The sequence below is a fragment of the Martes martes genome (assembly GCF_963455335.1).
Source record: "Martes martes genome assembly, chromosome: 16".
Taxonomy (NCBI): domain Eukaryota; kingdom Metazoa; phylum Chordata; class Mammalia; order Carnivora; family Mustelidae; genus Martes; species Martes martes.
Genome location: NC_137904.1, coordinates 9,487,426 through 9,505,471, shown reverse-complemented (window position 1 = coordinate 9,505,471; position 18,046 = coordinate 9,487,426). Strand labels below are relative to the sequence as shown.

The 18,046-nt window shown below is 52.0% G+C and overlaps 1 protein-coding gene across 4 annotated transcripts in view; it reads right to left on the bottom strand.

The window, feature by feature from the left end:
• MPRIP (myosin phosphatase Rho interacting protein) overlaps positions 1-18,046 on the bottom strand; it is a 142,152-nt gene that overhangs the window by 35,847 nt on the left and 88,259 nt on the right. For 3 of the 4 annotated variants that reach the window (XM_080825802.1, XM_080825803.1, XM_080825801.1), the window contains exons 6-9: positions 13,909-14,128; positions 12,623-12,782; positions 1,088-1,229; positions 101-214 (exon numbers count right to left, since the gene is read on the bottom strand). In XM_080825802.1, coding sequence (XP_080681928.1) covers positions 101-214; positions 1,088-1,229; positions 12,623-12,782; positions 13,909-14,128 — 636 coding nt within the window. Of the gene's footprint in view, positions 1-100; positions 215-1,087; positions 1,230-12,268; positions 12,783-13,908; positions 14,129-18,046 lie in introns of all 4 variants that reach the window. The other variant, XM_080825800.1, reaches the window with a different exon arrangement.

Genomic DNA, 18,046 nt, shown 5'->3' with positions numbered 1-18,046 from the left:
GCCAGCATGGACGCACGGACATAAGCAGACAGTGACCCCAAGTGACAGAAGCAGCAGGAGCAGCGTCTCCAGGCCTCGGTGCGCGGGCGCCTGGGCTCACCGTCAGGGAGGACTCCGTGGACCTCCTGTCCAGTGACTTGGCTCTTCGGTGTGGAGACAGGGGGGAGGCCGAGGTGTCCGGGAGAGGCGCTGTGGGGGCTTCGCTGGGGAGGTCCTGTGGCAGAGAGCAGCCGCCAGTCAGTACAAGCCAGTACACTCCGGCGGGGCACAGGGACACCAGCAGCCAGAGCTGCGGGAAGGTCAAGACTGTTCCCAGGCGAGGACGAGAGCACTGTGTCTGGGGTCCCATGGCAAGTCTGGGCCAGCATGGGGACCGGAGTCAGCGTCCCGGGACTCCTAGTCCAGCGCCTCCCACTTCACACGGCGGGTTCAAAGACGCGCTAGCTGTTGAAGCCGACTTTTCTTTCAGATGCACTTGCCACCATCACTCTCCTGGTGGCACCTCTGTTCCCTGGCTGCTTGGGGTCACAGAACAAAGAGCCCCAGACTCTGTGGCAGCCGGCAGCAAAACACCTCATGAACCCAAAGAGAAGGTGGAGAGGAAGATGAAGACCGGACACAGCAGGGCCACAAGAGGCGGGTGGGCTGCCCGGGAGGAGGAGGAGGGTTCAGAAGAGGGATTTGCCCGGGGACTAAGTAGAGAAGCAAGGGCTATGGCTGCCACTCGAAAGAAAGAGGAAGGAAGGTGCTCAGCCTCATGGCTGGGCTGCCTCAGAGAGGAAGAGAGCAGCTCTAGCTAAGACCTGGGATCTAAGGCTTATCAGACTAGCACTGAGCAGAAATGGATGAAATTCTGACAGGAAGATGCAGAAGACAGGCCTTGCCCTCAAGAAAGTCACTCACTGGAGAAGAGGAGAGACACGAGCAAACAACTAGGCAACGAGAGTGGGAAGCCCAGCAGCAGTGCGTCCAGGTGTGTGTTTGGGGGGGCCTGTGAGAAGGTGTGGGGCCACGTGCTGACCGTGCCCCACGGCTGCACACGGCACTGCCCGGGCCTCAGCGTTGGCCCCGGACCCCAGGCGCTCACCCGTTTCCGAGGAAACGCCCTCTTCTCACTGCGACCCTGGCGTGTGTCACTTGATGGTGAGGGCCCGGCTGACGAGTTCGTCTCCATGTGCTCTGCCTTCTCAATGTCCAAGGCCTCAAACTTCTCAATGACTTGGGACCTCCTGCAAGAGAGGACACGAGGCCGCTGAAGGGGAGACAGGGCCGCCCCCGCGAGCCTGAGGCGGGCTTAGGTGTTGAGTTGCAGCGGAGCCCCTTCAGCCCACACTGCCATGCCTGGCCCATCCCCGCCTTCCCTGGGCCTCCCCTCCCACACAGTGCGTAGGCTGTGCGCACAGCACGATGGCCCAGTCCACCTGACTCCCCTCCCCAAGCTCCCTGTCCCACCACCGTGGAGGGGGAAGCCATGCAGGGGCTGGCAGCAGCTCAGGGGCCAGGGCCTTCCCTTTCCCCAGGCCTATCCTTGACCTCTGCCCCCCACGCTGGAGGCCCCTGCGCGATCTGTTGACACGCTTGGCAATCACACAGCTCATCGCCTGGCACCCTCTCCTGAGCCACAGACATGATGGGAAGGCAACCACCACCTCGGAGGGTGACAGCCTCCGCGCTCCTGGCATTCATTCCTCAGCGGATCATGATGCAGCCCCTACCCCAGGGCATCCAAAATTTAGCAAGAAAAAGGCCCATGAATTAACATCGGTTCTGCCAACAGTAAAAAGAATCAAAACCAAATTAAAACAAAAACAAAGCAAGTTGATTTCGTGTGAAAAGGCCGGCGCGTCATCAGGCCATCTATGGCTGGAGACGGAGCGGAGATGGGAGCGAAGCAGGCGAAGGAAGGGCGAGTAACGTCACACAGCCACACAGCAGGAGAAGGTGGAGAGGGGCAAGACCTGAAAGAAAAGAAGGCTGGAAAATGAATACACGGAAAGGGACGGCTTTTTAAATCAAGTAATGGTAAATCAAAATTATCCAAAGAATCAAAGAAACAAAAACCCGAGGTGATCGCTGAGAAGGGGAAGCCATCCTTGTCCCTGAGTCACAAGGAATGGCCATGGCGGCCGAAGGCAGGGAGGCCAGGTGGGGCACGTGTCCTGAGGCTGAGTCCTCACCTCTGGGGACCAACCACGGTGGGGGGGGGGGGGAGGTGCTGTTGAGACTTAGACATTGTTTTAAAAAGAGATAAGGCGCAAATGGGAGTCACTCGTGCTAAGTCCACTCAATAAACTCAGACTTGACATCTAAATGACAGAATTACACTTGCAACCTCTCCCAGGAGTGGAATCTTAAACTCGCATCAACCTGAAGCCACCCGGTCAGCACTGGTGAGGTACTCTGCCTGACAGGCCCCTGCTGTCCCCCAAAGGAAGGTGACCTTGCCTGAAATAATGCACTTTGCCAAGAACTTCCTTGTCCCACCCTCTTCTGCCTGTAAGTCTTTCACTTTGTACAGCTCCTCAGAGCTCCTTTCTCTCTGCTAGATGGGGGGGCTGAATCAATGATAAAGCCAATAAAATCTTTAAAACTTCCTCAGTTGAATTTTCTTTTCACAGGGTTGGTGGCAGTGGTGGGACCTGAAGGAAACTTCAGACAGCTTCGAGGACAATCAGAAACAGCTAGCTGTGGTATGCGCGAACCCTTTGAGGTCTCTGTCTTTCTCACCATTTCTGAGGGCCACGGGAAGTTCCTCCTAGTTCTGAGCTCTGCTCTCTTGGCGTTGAGCATTTAACTGGCTTTCTATGGTCCCCCACTTGACTAGACCATGCTGGGAATCGTAGCTACTTCAGTCCACAGTTCCTCATTTGATGGGAAACCCGGGCCACGGTTCCCACTCTCTGGGGTCTGCCGGTTCAGTACTTCCCTGAGTGCCCATCTCCACAGTGAGAACTGCTGGTGGCGCAAAGCCTTTCGCTGGTTAGTCACATCGCAGTTCCTGCTGGCGGGTTAAGGTGCACACAAGGTAAAGGCTATTGTGGATGAGACTCTCAGAAGCCAAAAGCTACAAAACTGATGGGCACAGGCCGAGCATTAAAAACCTATTAGAGGGCGCCTGGGTGGCTCAGTGGGTTAGGCCTTTGCCTTCGGCTTGGGTCATTATCTCAGGGTCCTGGGATCGAGTCCCGCATCGGGCTCTCTGCTCATCGGAGAGCCTGCTTCCCCCTCTCTCTCTGCCTGCCTCTCTGCCTACTCGTGATTTCTCTGTGTGTCAAATAAATAAATAAAATCTTTAAAAAAACAAAACAAAACAAAAACCTATTAGAGCGTTTGCCAGCTAACCCTAAGACTCCTGTGTTAGGGTAAGCTGGTCATACAACGGACACTATGGTGACACTGGGTTACCTGCCAACCTCAAAAAATTTCCATGTAAACCACCACAGAATTCCTAACGCAGCAGCATAGCCCTTTAGGTATTAATTTGGCTCTGGGAGACTCACAGGCTTAGCTAGAAGAAATAGGATCTTCAAATTCTAGAGTTGAGGGGTGTATGGGTGGTTCTCAGTTGGTTAAGTGTCTGTCTTTGGGTCAGTTCGTGATCTCAGGGTTCTGGGACTGAGCCCCATGTGGGGCTCCCTGCTCAGTGGGGAGTGTGCATCTCCCTCTGCCCCTCCCTGCCTGGCTCATGTTGGTGCGCATGCTCTCTCTCTCTCTCAAATAAAAAAAAAATCTTAAAAAAAAAAAAAAAAATTCCGGAGTTCAGCACACCAACTTTTAGCACATCTACTTATTTTATGGCTAAGAACTATAGTCCCAGAAGCTATAGATATCTACAAAAATGCAAAATCTTGCTAAAGATAACGTAGATTTACGATGGCCAATATGGGAATATTCCAATTAGACAAGATCATTTATTTAAGAAGTACACTGAGAAGCAAGGGTTCTAAATCAAGCAAACAGAATGGAGTAACTATTTTAATTGGTATGCAAAAGCTTCCAAAGGCTTCAAGATTCCAAAACAGTTTCATTGCAGTTTTTTTTGCAAAGGTTAATAAAAGATTAAAGACACAAAAGATACCTAAAACAATACGTAGGCCTCCCCCTTACACTCTCCTAGGAGTACAACATCAAAACACTTGCCCAGACATCAGCATATCATTTGTAAGCAACTGGGCCGTTATAAAAAATTTTGTCCTCAAAGGTTCTGGTTAAATCCTTCAATATCAACTTGAATACCCCCATATCTGCCTTTGAAGGAGATTCCCCCCCACCATATGGGCTCCTCCCAGAGTTGGTGGGATTCTGAGGGATTTTCTGATAAAGTGTTATGTTATTCCCTTAAACAGCCAAGAAAAACTAAAATTAAAATTAACAAAAAATCTTGCCAAATTCTGGTAGATACCAGAGACTACAGAGGGGATCCTGGGAAAACTGGTAGAAGCCAGAGAAAAGTGAGAATTCATACCAGAGTCACCTCTCCTGAATCGCTGTCTGCAATGCCCCATTAGCCCAAAGACAAAAATAAAATGTCTCACCGTCCTTTTCTTTCCAAAACCAAACACACTGGTCTTGATCCTTTCTTTCTCAGGGACAGCTACTGCCTTCTTGCTTGTCTTGTGTCTTAAGAATCTGGCTTGGTTTTCTGCCTGAACAGGACATGCAGGTTGCTGGTTCTTTCCTTTGGCTATCTTGGAGTAACTCTGGATCTTGGGAAGATAGTAAGTATCCTTTTATACCCCCGTGGGGTCCCCTCTTACATTGAAGGGGGGGGCTATTCACTACTACCAGAAACATCTACTGTATGTCCTGGTTGAAAAGTGACAAGATATTTAGAAGGAGCTTTTAAATAGCTCTGTGGTCAGAAGTTGGCCAAACTGGAAGCTGATACTCAGGGCCTGATAGGAAGTTTTCTTAGGCCTCTTCCCTAAGCTAAATGAAACCATGTACCCAGACAAAACAGCATCTGAAGCCTCTGTGAAAGGATTTATTAAAACATTCCAGAGATGAACAGTTCCAAATCCAGAAAACAGGAATATTTTGATTTCCATCTCGGTTGGAAAGCTCCTCCCTGATAAAAAGAAGCAAACTGAGGATAATGCAGTTGGATAGGTGAACCAACTTATGATATCATTTAAGTTCCAACCCAATTCTTTGAGGAATTAAAGCAACTGTCCACATCTTATAAATCTTCACAAAACAAGAGATTCAGCTCCAGAAGCAATCTGAAGTCCATTTCTTTCTTTCTTTCTTTTTTTTTTTTTAAACCAACATCAAACCCACCTCCATATCTCTTTAAAGCCTTCTAAGTATTGTGAAGATTTTGGCCTTGGGAAACAAAAGTCTTTCTTGGAGGCCTTTACTTTCTTTCCCTATGCCTCTGTGATGTAAATGGTCTACCTGGTCTTCCCTGTACCTCTTACCTAGGCCTTCTCTGACCTGAGCCCAAGGCAGAGGCTTAACCCACTGAGCCACCCAGGTGCCCCCCAAATGAAGTCTTCTTGACCTAGAAGTAACTTTGGGATTTTTCAGAGGATCCCTGAAAATCCTAAAAATAAGAGAGATGTTCCCAAATTAGGCTTATTTGTTATGTTACATCATCATGGGCAGCATTATCAATTCAGTGATACTAAACCTTCTTAGGTTCTGGTATGTCCTAATGCAATACTATCAGTCATAATTCCAGCTGTTATCTTAAATGGTGAATATCACAAAATAACCAAGTCTCCTGTTATTTCCATTACAATGAACTCTCATCTAATCTTTAACTCTGGACAATTTTAAGTCTTCTGTCACTTACAAAGAGTTATCGTTTTATTCTGATGCTTTCACAGAAGTGTCTGTGGAAAGGACTATGACAAGTAAAGATTTCTTCCTTTCCCTTTTTTTTAAAGAGAATGGGGGAGGGGGAGAGGGAGAGAGACTCTTAAGCAGGATCATTAGCTGAACTGTAATCAGGAATCAGCTGCTTAACTGGCTGAGACCCCCAGGTACACCAACAAGTAAAGATTTCTCATAACTTCAAGGCCATAAAACTGAATTGAGGAAGAATTTCTAGAACTAACGGAAACAGTGGATTCAAGCAGAATTAGTATGAATTACATAGGGCTGAATGAACTGAGGATGATTATAATTTTACATGACCTTTTGTGTGAAACACTGTTAGTTTCTCAGTGTTTTACTTTCAAAGATTTAGGGAAACATTTTCACTTAAGCGATCTATGACCTACAGCAATTTGGTAGGGCATACTTTTGTAAACAAAGATGAAACATTTATTTTTTCTCCCTACTGATCCCTCCAGAATTTGTAAACTCTACGATATTCTTTTCATGGTAATATACTCGGTTATTTGTGTAAGTTCAATAAAAATCTGTTCTCCTTGTAACAGGACACAGATGGAAACACTGGCTATATTACCAAGGCTTTGACTGGAACGTCCTATTTTAGAAATATGCATGGACTCAGATATGGCCAAAGAGCTTTAAAGAACTGCTTAGACAAATCAGGCTGGCACCTTGCTTACGGGGTTCCTGGAAGCCTTCCAGGTGAGTAAAGAAGGTCAATTCCCGGCAGGCCTATGAGTCTCAGAACATTTGGGGGAAACTTTGAGAAGACAGTAAGTCACCCAAACTAAAGATACTGTAGGTAAAATCTAAGAGGGAGTCCTTGGCTTGGCTTCCTGGTTTCAGATAAGAATTCAATCTGAGATTCCTTATGCAAAGTTCCAGCAAAGCAGTCTTTAAAAGGGCTTATATGGTAGATCACTATTCTTACCGCACTTAGAAAATCAGGTAAGTTTAAAGCATACAAGGTAATTTTATTGTGATGATGTTTAAAATAATAGGAATAACTGTAGAGAGAAAAACTGTATTTGCATCTTTGTAGATATTAGATTCTAAGCTGTAAATGTCTTTGAGGTTTTGCTCCATACCTGTTTATAAATAACCTGGACTGGCTCCTGATTTCTAGTTTTTGCAAATATCTAGCTAGGACTCTCCAAACTAATGTTTCTGATTTTATGCCATCCTTCTGATTTGGAATCACTAAGAACAAAGACAGTTCTCAAGGGCTATTCCAAGTCCTCCTCACTCCCCAAGATCAAGACTTCATTCTTTAAACATGAAATGAAATTCTTTACTCTACTCTGGCACGGGTCTGGAAAGAAAGCCACGACCCATATCTCTCAGGCCATTACTAAGGGAGGGCAAGGGGTTGGACAATCTTCCAGATTGCTGGATTTAATAATAAAAAGAGCTCTTTACCAGTCCATGATACTAGAGACCCCCTGGTCCTCCCTGTGACCAATTTCCCTTCTATTCCCAATGGACTCCCTGAACTTAGGAGTCACTTACACAATCCGACTTTTACAGCCAGAACATCTAGCGCCTTGTTTTCACCTTTCTACGATTATAACTGTACTCGCCCAACTGGACACAAATTCCTAAGCAAATCGTAGTACATTTGTATTCCCATGTTCTTGTGATTACCTAAATCAGATCTGCCCCCAGTTATAGAAAGATCTCAGCAGCAGTCCCCATCTCTGCAAGGCCGAAGTTGTTCTTTGTAATAGGCTACCCCCTGATAAGCCTGCAGCTAAACAAGGAACTGTCCGTGCTGTGCTCAGTGCCATTTACCGCACCTAAGTGAATACTTCTGGGAAATCTGAAACCCAGCTACATGAAAATCATTGAAAAAGACACTTCATTTAAAAAAAAGTGACTCCTTTTGGGGAGGGCTTTCTCTGAGTTACTTGATTTTGGTCGGTTTGGGTCTTGGGGACCATGGATCCGAAACACACTCCAGACACTGGGAATTATCCTGCTTAAAATAACCATAGTAGTCTCCCTCATGCACTACAGTCTCTTAAACGCATGTTTGCAGCCGCTAACCACAAAGCGAATAATCTCCTTAAGACTGGACCATCAGAATGCAATGAAAAGGATAACTGACTTAAGAAAATATGAACGTGAAATTGTGACTTGTGAGTACCACAGGGATTCAGCAAAAAACGTCATGACCTGTGACTAACACGGAGAAACAGCAAAAACTCCAAGAATTTGAGCAGTAGCTGGGAGTGGTGCTAAGGTTTTAAATTTTGATCACGCCACTCAGTTAAGCTGAGAATCTGAACAAAAGTGGGAGGATTGTGGGGTACCTGGCTCGCTCAGTTAAAGTGCCACTCCCGACCTCGGGGTCATGAGTTTGAGGTGCACACTGGGTAGAGATTACTTAAGCAAATAGGTAAATAAATAAAATTTAAGAAAGGGGAGGTGTGGGACGCCTGGGTGGCTCAGTTGGTTAAGCCGCTGCCTTCGGCTCGGGTCATGATCCCGGGGTCCTGGGATCGAGTCCCGCATCGGGCTCCTTGCTCCGCGGGGAGCCTGCTTCTCTCGCTGCCTCTGCCTGCCTCTCTGCCTGCTTGTGTGTACTCTCTCTCTCTCTCTCTCTGGCAAATAAATAAAATCTTTAAAAAAAAAAAAAAAAAAGAAAGGGGAGGTTGGGGGCAATTGCTTAAAAAAAAAAAAAAAAAAAAAAAGAATAACAAATTTTAAAAAAGGTAACAGGCCCAGAACCCAGAATAGAGTCAACTGTGCTATGCCCGAGTCACCAAATGGTGGTTAAACTTACTTACAGTTTCAACTTCTCCCAGGAGCAGAATCTTAAACTAATCAAATTGGAATTACTAGTCAGCATGAGTGGGGTAAATCCACCTGAGAGACCTCTGCTGGCCGTCAAAGGAAGGTGACCTTGTCTGAAACAATGCACTCTTTGCTGTTAACTTGCTCTGGCCTCTTCTGCCTATAAAAGTCCTTTATTTTGTATAGCTCTTTGGAGTTCCTTTCTGTTTGACAGATGGGATGCTGCCTGATTCATGAATTGTTGAATAAAGCCAAGAAGATCTTTAGAATTTACTCAGTTGAATTTTTTTTTTCTTTTCTTCTCTCTTTTCTTTTCTCCTTCCTTCCTTCCCTCCCTCCCTCCCTTCCTTTTACACAATATTAACATGTCACCAAACCAGAGGCCTGTCTTCCCAGGGACACCCAGGCAAGTGCCCTAAGGTCACCTCACAGGAAGGGTTTTTACTTGCATTCTGGGCTAATGGCAGAGAGTCAAGGGGAAGCAAGGGCCTCTGAGCCCAAAAGATTGAAATCTAACCGAAGACTAATGTCTAACTCTAAAGGAAAAAGAGGAAAGGGGCTCAAATTCTGAGACCCTGCCAAGAGACCAGCTTTTACTCAGGGAGGGCTACCATTAAAAATGGATCTCTGAGGATTTCTGCATCAAAGAAGGCTGAAGCCCAAGTGTAGAAGGCTCGGGGCTCCTGGGCCCTCTGCTCCTCTCTGAGCTCTGGTGCCCTAAGCTTCTGGGGAATCTCCTCCAGGCACAGAGCTTGTTCCCAGGCCTGTGGGGGCCGCAGCTGAGGGAGCACAGCAGAGAGCGAGCCAGCGCGGGAAGCTCAGGCAGCAGCGGCAGCGCCTGGGAACCACAGGAGGCTCTTGTCAGCGCTCGGCCTGGTCAGGCAGAGGGTGTCGTGTGCCCCGCCACCCTAGAGGGCTTTGGGGAGGGTTCCAGGCCCACGCACACAGCTAGGTACCATCACTTGCAGAATGAGAGCCCTTCCAACCGACCCAGAAAGTTGCAGGAAGGCCGCGCAGAACAGCGGCCCACTGAGGCCCACGCGGCTCGCATGCTGCAGGCCTGCAGGGCTGCCGAGAGAGGAGTCAGCCGAGGAAAGGAAAGTGGCGCTTAGTGCAGCCTCCCCACACAGCGGGGATTTCTGGGCCGGTCGGCCATGGCTTATTTCGGCTTATCTGGCAAAGCGAGCGAGCAGCCTGTTTACTGGCTCCCGAGGTACTACAGGCGTGGCCGCAGAGGTCTCCTTGGGCTGGCGGACGGCACAGAAAGGAGGCACCTGCACCTCCGCTCCGCTTCCCCACCCCAGGACGTGAGGACTGCACAAGAGCCAGTGCTGGTGTCAGTCATCAAGAACTCAACAAGGGCTACAGCCTCCCCAGGCTGGTTCAGCAGTGACTCACCATCCAGGAAACATTCTAAAAGCTCTGGAGCAAACGCGAAGAGCAGAGAGGATCGGCCCGTAAAGGCTCCCTTCGGGGCCACGGCTTGTCAGGAAAGCAGCCCCCGCTATCTCCCCAGCCGGGCTCCCGGGCAGCTGGGCTCAGCGGCCACTCTGGATAGCTGCGGCGGATGTCCTGCCAATATGCGGTTCTGCTCTATTCAACCAGGACCCAGGGATCCAATCAAGCACAGGGAGGGCTACTTGGGACCAGAGCGCAGGCCTCGCAAAGTGACAGCAGCCAGTCAGATGTCATTAGGGTAAGAAAGGGACATTACAGTGTTAGGATGCAGAGCTGCTGGGCTCCAGGGGTGCCAGTACCCAGTGAAAACCCATGTCATGGTTGCGAGGAGCATGCAGAAAGTAAAGTCCCGGAGATGCCGTCTACCCCAGGAGGCTAGACAAGAACAAGTTCAAAGCCAAGCAGGTGTGCTGAATGTTAATTCTTTGGTCTGCCGCTACCCTAGGGCCCAGCTGCCCACTCAGGAGCCTCCAGGACCTGCGGTCTGCCCGCTGGCTAGCGTGAAGTCTCCCCTGCCCTGGTCCACAGGCCTCCTCAGTGTCGGCAAGCCCCTCCACTGATATATTTACTCAGGTGCCTGAAGGACAGCCTTGGCCCTCTCCTAGTCACATCAGGGATAGGGCTCTTCCCAGTTAAAGGCCCAGAGTGGACGTATGTCCTGGCTCTGCTGTACCAGGCTGTTGCCTTGAGGAGTCTCCCCACTTCTGAGCGCCCATCTCTATGTCCACACACTGGGATGTGACACAGGACCTCTCGGGTTACTACCCAAACAAGAAGACAGCCAAGTGCTTGCAGGTCACCTCCCAGGCAATAGGTCAGCTTCCCTCTCCCTCTGCCTAGGAATTAGGCACATCTGTTTTCTTCTCTTTTTAAGACCAACAACTCTGGGCATCTCCTCCTTACTCTGGAGGGGGACCCCAGGGCTCTGGGAGAGCAAGTGTATATTAAGGAAAGGCATCCTGCTTGCGGCCAGCCCCTCAAGGGGGGAAGCCCGTTGCCACCCTGCCCCGTCCCCATAGCATGCCCCAATTCTGAGCTTTACTTAGGCTTCAGCAGGGTGGAGGGGACACTCGGAACACTTTTGGAATTTAGGTCTGAATCTCCCCCCCTCCCAAAATGAACTTCTTTGGAAACCTAATGAAAATTATGGCTTTTCTTTTCCCAGAAAAATGTACATATGGACTCTTGAATCATTTAGAGGGGTTCGTGGACCTTTGGGAGTTCATCCCTGGACCCGGGTAAGAACCCTGTTGTCAGGGCAAAGGCTCCATTTACAGACTCAGGAATGGAAGCTCCTATCAGAAGGGGGCACTCTAGCACTCTGGTCCAGGACAGGGCCTCAGACATGGAACCAAGCTTTCTCCCCAGCTCTCTGGGAAGCACAGGGCCAGTGGAACAAGAAGGGAGGACAGAGCACTCCTCTCTTCAGACCACGCCTCTGTCCCAGTCCCTGTCCTAGGTCCCCTCCCTAAAGCTTGTACCTCTGCAGGAAGCTGCGTTCTGCCAGCCTCCCCGTTTCACATTCCAGCCAAGCCTGGATGCAGTGATGCTCCAGGGCACCTGGGAACGTCACAGGCTGCCCAGCTTCCCTGTGCTGCCCACCCCACAGCCTTTCATGCCCTTCACCCGTGCCCAAGACTGGAGGGGCAAGGGGCACTTCTGCCACCATCTGCCTCTCCAGGCTCTTCCTGCCTCCATGGTCATCTCAGAGGACAGACATGGGCCAGGAAGGAAAAGATCCAGCTACACAAGGCCCAGGTGGCTGAGAACACACCAGGGGACCCTTAAGGTCTCAGTGCCAAGAGGCACTCACAGGAAGCAGCCAGCCTCTGGCCCAGGGGTCTGGATGTCCAGAGATGCTATGTTTCTGGCTACCGGGGCCTGAGAGTTCTGTGACTAGAATCTAGGGTCAAAAGGGAAAGCTTCCCCACATGCTCTGAACGGAAAGGGAGGACAAGGGCACTCCTGCCAAGGAAGGCTTAGGGAACGCGGAAGTGTGTATGTCAAAGTGTGTGTGTGTGTGTCTGCGTGTGTGAAGTGTAAAAAGCATGTTATAAGGACACAGGAGAGAGTGAGCGTGTAGTGTAAGGGCCAATGTGAGTATACACGAAAGACTGCGTACAGGTGGGGGAGTGTGTCCATGGCACGTGTGGCCCTATAACCCACTCCTTACCTCCTCTCGTTGCCAAACAGACGGGCCACCTCTTCCCTGCCAGGGCTCCGGGCCCGAGTCCTACGCTCCAGCCGCCTTCTCTCCACCTGGAAGGCTTCTCGGTGGCTGATCCTGACGGCCTTAGGGACGTCGGCCAGGGCGGCATACTGCCTGCTGGCTTTAAAGGCAAAGGTGTGCCCCGGTCTCTCTGTTCCCCGCCCCCCAGCGCTGCCGGAGTCCATGTGGGTGGGGGGCCGGCTGGCCACGTCCAGGGAGCCACGAGAGCTGCTGCAGACCATTCGGCTGGGGGTTCGAGAACCTGGGGAAGGAAGGGGATGACCAAGCTCCTGGGAGGGCGGTCCGGGGCCACTATACCTGTTGTTGGGGGTGCTGGGGCTGGGAGGGGAGAGCGGCGGGGGCAGCTGCTGCTCTTCGGCCTTCAAGTCCTGCTTGGTCTTCTCCAGGGAGAAGTAGCCACTCTCTACCCGGACTTTGCGGCCACAATCCATGCGGTCGCTGCTCATGGTGCTCTCCTCTGGAAGAGAGAAGGGGGAGTCAGAAGATGTACTTAGCCTGTTGCCACCTTTGGTTTCTGGGGACTTTTTAAAGAGCCCATGTAGATCCAAACAGGGGCCATCTCTCTACCTCCCATCTCTGCAGCCACCCATACAGGCTCACCCAAGGGCAGAATCATGGGACAGAAACCAAATGTCCTTCCCACACATGCACCTCATCCATCTCACTCTAAGCTGGCTGCATCTGCTACACTGTCAGGGGGTTCCCAAGCTTCTAGCCTGGGGGCCAGTTTGGGAGAGCAAGATCCCCGCCCAGGAGAGATGCCCACCAACAACCACTTCTTACCAAACATCAAGGAGGAAATCAAGGGCTAACTGGCTGTTCAGCCTGTTAGGGCATTTGGGGAGGGAAGAGGCAGAGGACTTCCGCAGGAACGAGAGGAGTGCATGGGGACTACCCACGAAGGACTCAGGCTGCTTCACCCCCAGCTGCTGCTAAATGCATTTTGGCCTGAATGAACTGGGTCAGTCCCAACTGTCCCCTCGTCTTTAATGAGCTGGACAAAATGCAAATAGGAAAAGCCAGCCTATGTCATGCAGAGCCCTCCGGGGCCTAAAGCAGGGAGGCGGAGACTGCTGCCCTGCTTCTGCTCGGGCGATTCCAAAGTGCTAAGTGTGGAGAGAGCAGTGCAAAGCCTCCCAAGCACCTGGGGGCCTGGCAGGATGGCACAGTGAGGAGAAGGACGAGGCTGCACTCAGGACACACTGAGCTTCCAGGTTCCAGGCCGGGAACACAGGGCGGCCATGGGGTCAGGAACCAGAGGCCTCCCTCCACAAGCCTCATTCCAGAGGGTTTGATTCTCACAACACCCACCCGGGGCTGAGACAGCAGGTGCTACCTTCCTCCTTTACAGATGGGACTTAAGAGTCAGAGGGGCAAGGCCAAGGCCGGAGGCCAGGAATCCCAGCCCCACCCAGGCCAGGCCCTGCCAAGTGCTGATGGACACAGGTGAAGGAGCCTGAGGCCCAGGGCTCAGTGTCCCTGAGTTCTCAGTGCCAGCTGCATTGGGATGGCAGCCTGCTCCAGCACTGTGAGGCTGGCCACCAGAGCAGGCGTGCACACGAGCCATTCCGGCTCCCACTTACCATCTTTGCTCTCCAGCCCAGGTTCCCTCAGGGTGCTGGCAGCGGGAGGCTGGCTCGGGCTGGGACTCTGAGCGGGACTGAGGCTGCTCCCATCGGGCTGGTCCTTGGCCCTCATTTCTTCCTGCCAGAGTGTAGACTTGGTGGTGGGGACCTTCTCAGCACTGGGAATACTGCTGCTACTGCTGCTGCTAGTGACAGCCACCTTGGCTGGCCCTGGTTCCTAGGGGAGAGAGCAGTGTGTGTGTGTGCAGCCCCGGGGCACACAGCCTGGGCTGGTACACAGGTCCTGGCTGCCTAGTTGCCTGGCTACGGGGGACACCAAGGTCAACTACACCGTGTCAGTGGCCCGGAATCCCCAGAAGAGGAGACTCAGAGATATCTTGGTCAGGGCAAAAGCTCCACCTGGATGGCCCTGTGGCCTTCTGTCTTCCACAGCCCTAGTCCATACACCTGAAGTGCCGGGTGCCACCAGCCTCAGGCCAAATTCAGCACATACATGGAGCGAATATACAGGGTTTCTGCTTGGAGCCCTGATGCCAGACACATGCAAGCTCTCCCTGCCAACAAAACCACAGAGCCCAGAGCAGCTGCCCAGGCATTAAAGGTGAGATAACAAGTGACTGGCTCAGAGTTCGTCATTTCCAGACTTATAGGTAATTAAGACACGAGTCAGAAAAGATGGGACGGGGCAAAGTAAGAACACACCATTGAGATGGCCTGCTGGGTGAATGCAAAGCAGGTGTTCATACAGACCCCAGGCCGCAGCCAGCCCTTGGCCTCCCCCACCTCCCCTTTCTGGTCCTAGAAAGCTAAAATGCGACACCTGGGACACTATGTGAGAGAAAGAGTCATCAGATATAACCCAAACATCCAGTCTATACTCACGCCCTCCCACCTGCTCAGCCGCACAACTAGATGGCAGCTTGTAGCCCAGATGGGAACGGTATCCATCCCATCTCTCCCCAGATCAGAGCTGGTGCTGCTCTGTAGGAGAAGCATTCATGCGGAGGTACTTGGCCAGATACAGGAGTCCATTTCCAGAGCATGTGGAGAACCTTAACTCAACAGCCCAAACCTAGAGTCCAGACTAGGGCAGGGCTGGGATCCCAGCTGTCCCACAGTAGTACCTCACACCCTGGGCCCAACCCCCCTGCTTGGCCCAGGGTCCGGGATGCCAGCTGCAGAGGGCACTGCCAGCAAGAGGGCTTTGGAGCCTCTCAAAAATTGGGCACCTGGGTGGCTCAGTCATTAAGCCTCTGCCTTTGGCTCAGGTCATGATCCCAGTGTCCTGGGATTGAGCCCCACATCAGGCTCCCTGCTCGGCAGGGCGCTTGCTTCTCCCTCTCCAGCTCCCCTGTGCTTGTGTTCCCTTTCTTGCTATCTCTCTCTGTCATTAAAAAAAAAAAAAGAAAGAAAGAAAGAAAGAAAAAAAAAAGAAGACCTGTCCTAGAGCTGTCTTCCACCAAACATGGGGGATAATATACAAATCCTCACCTTCCAGCCCATCCTGGTAGCCAAACCTCATTTTTAGAAACCTACCTTAACCCAATTCTGAGTAGGGGCTGTTGGCAAGGCTGACACGGGTTCTGTGTCCATGAATCACCCACACAGACCCGGTATCGACCAGCAGGCTGTCTGACAGCCACTGAGCACGGACTGTGTGCTGGGCTCTGGGGCATCACTGCACCATCCCGTCCTCCCCAACATACCCTGCAAGGGAGGCTGCCTGGGTTGAAAGAACGGCCCACCCAGGCTCACAAGGACGTACCCACCAGAGTGAGGCTTCAAGCCCCTTCTACCACCTGACACCCCCAGGAGTGGCAGGGGGCGGCGGGGGTGCTTTGGATGGGCAGTCTAAAGGACCCACTGAGAAGCCATGGCACCAGGTATCCCAATGGGAAAAGACAGGCATTTTATCAGGTCCAAAACTTTCGTTAGCCTTGCAAGGATTCTAGGCCTCATGAGACGGGGTAAAGAAAAAGAAGCCTCTTCCCACAGACCAGAACGTGCCCAACTGCCCATTTGGTCAGAACCACCAACAGACCTGGCTCCCAGGAGAGTCCCTATAGCTCTGACCCACTTTGCAAGAAGTGGACTTCTTGAAATATAATGGCAATGGTTTTGGACAGTTTCCTGAGGGCTCCAACAGAACCAGGCTCTCATGATCTCAGGAGAGCTGGCCCTAGGGCCACCTGGACCTCCAGTCAGCATACTGCCCTCAAGCCATGTCCCAGCAATGCTTCCCTCAAGCAGAAGTCACTCCAGGTCCCCCTGCCATGGCCCCTTCCAACAATGGAGTCTTCTGTTCAAAGGCCAGAAGCCAGAGGCTGCATGCTCTGGTGGGCTCGGGACAGAGCTGCGTGGGGTGACGTGAAGACTGGTCTTGGTGAATCCGTCCCCTCTGTGGAAGACAGGCTGCACCCAAGGGTAGGTAGAGGTTGCCAGAAAGGGCCAAAGAGGAAGAGGCAGGTGGCTGTGCTTCGGAGGGGGCCGGCCTAGGCTGCCAGAGCCCTTAGCCCCATGCTGTGGGTCAAGTGCCCACGGCATAGATATACCCCTTTCTGGTGCCTGGGTGACCCCCATAGTGAGGGGGTGGGCTGGCAGGGACCCCCAAGAGGCAGAGGAAATTCTAGGCCTGAGATCCAATGAGCCATGACAGGGAACTTGGGAAACAAATACATTTCTCAGCCATGACAGGGAACTTGGGAAACAAATACATTTCTCAGCACCCCATGGCTACATACCCACCTTCTGGCCCTGGGGTCTCCCAACCTGTGCAGGGCTGGCTGCACCTGCAGATCCCTCTCTGTGCTCCTCACTTCCGGAGAACTTGTCCCAGAGAATGATGGCCCTGAACGGTAGCCAAGATCCATAAGCAGTTCTCTTTCTCTCCTTCAGAGCCTCTGCCTTCTACCGCCTCTATGCCAAGCCTTATCGCATGAGTAGAGACAGAGGAACAGTCTGGCAGCAGGAACAAAGCCACACTGGCTTCCAGGAGAGGGGGTGGGTGGGTGACACAGGGAAGCCTGATCTCTGGGTAAAGTTGCTTCTCTTCTCCAAAGCAGATGTGTGGTGAGTAAGACTTGGCACAGGCCAGGTTGGGGCTATGCAGCACTGCTTCTGCTCCCCACACGGTCACCCCTGTGATGGGGCGGTGCTCGGATTCACAACGACAGAGACCACAGGTGCCCGCTAAAGAGGAAGGAGGGAGAAGTGCCAGGTCCCCTACATGCTAGTCCCTGCATGGCTGGGACACCTGCACTGCTCAGGGCGATCGATGCTGCAGTGAGGTCTGTGTTCTTTATTTGGCTGTTGAGAAAGGGTTTTCAAAGCAGGGAGGAAAAGAGGACACAGGACAGGAAGGCGGGCCCAGGCCAATCGGCCTCTATAGCCTCTGCCTGCGAGCTAAGCAGATGCCCTCCCCAGAAGGGGTTTTACAGAAAGCCTTCCTTCCTACTTTCCGGACACAGAAACCGAGCAGAGGCCCAACCCGAAGGAGAGAGATGGCCCGGAGTGGGTGTAGCAGCAGGCGCCCAGGTAGAAAACACAACACTGAAGAAGAAGGAGCAATCAGAACACACGGGGGTGGGGGGGGCAGCGGGAGGGCCGGAGAAGCAGCAGGGTACTGGACCAGGAGAGACGTTCCTCCCGGCCTGCCTCTGCTCACACTGAGACGCCTGTTGTTTCACAGGTCTCTGAAGAAAGGCCCAGAAGTAAGGGCCCAGCCTGGGAAGCTGGGGAGACGGGAGGAACCAGCATTCCCGAGCTCCACGTAATGAACCAAGCCTCCCAACCCACACACCTGGCAGGGGAGACAGGCGGCCCCTGACCTTGTCAGAGTCCCAGGTCTGGGATTTGGGGAGAGGGTGGTAAGATCTCCATCCTTCCTGTCTTAGTCATACCCAGAGTAAACCTCCTCCTCCTCTCTAGACATCTCAGTATCAGGGAAAGTCTTCCCTCTTGAAGTAAACAGCGGCTAAGCAGCAGCTCTGGAAACCACACCTCTCAGGCCTCAGAGGCCCTGGCCAGGGCTAGACTGTCTCCTTGGTGTCCTGGCTCTGCTGGGGCCCCTGCCCCCAGCCTAGAGGCTATCTGCTCCCCCTGCACCTGACCCTCATCCTCCCGCAGGGCCTGCTCT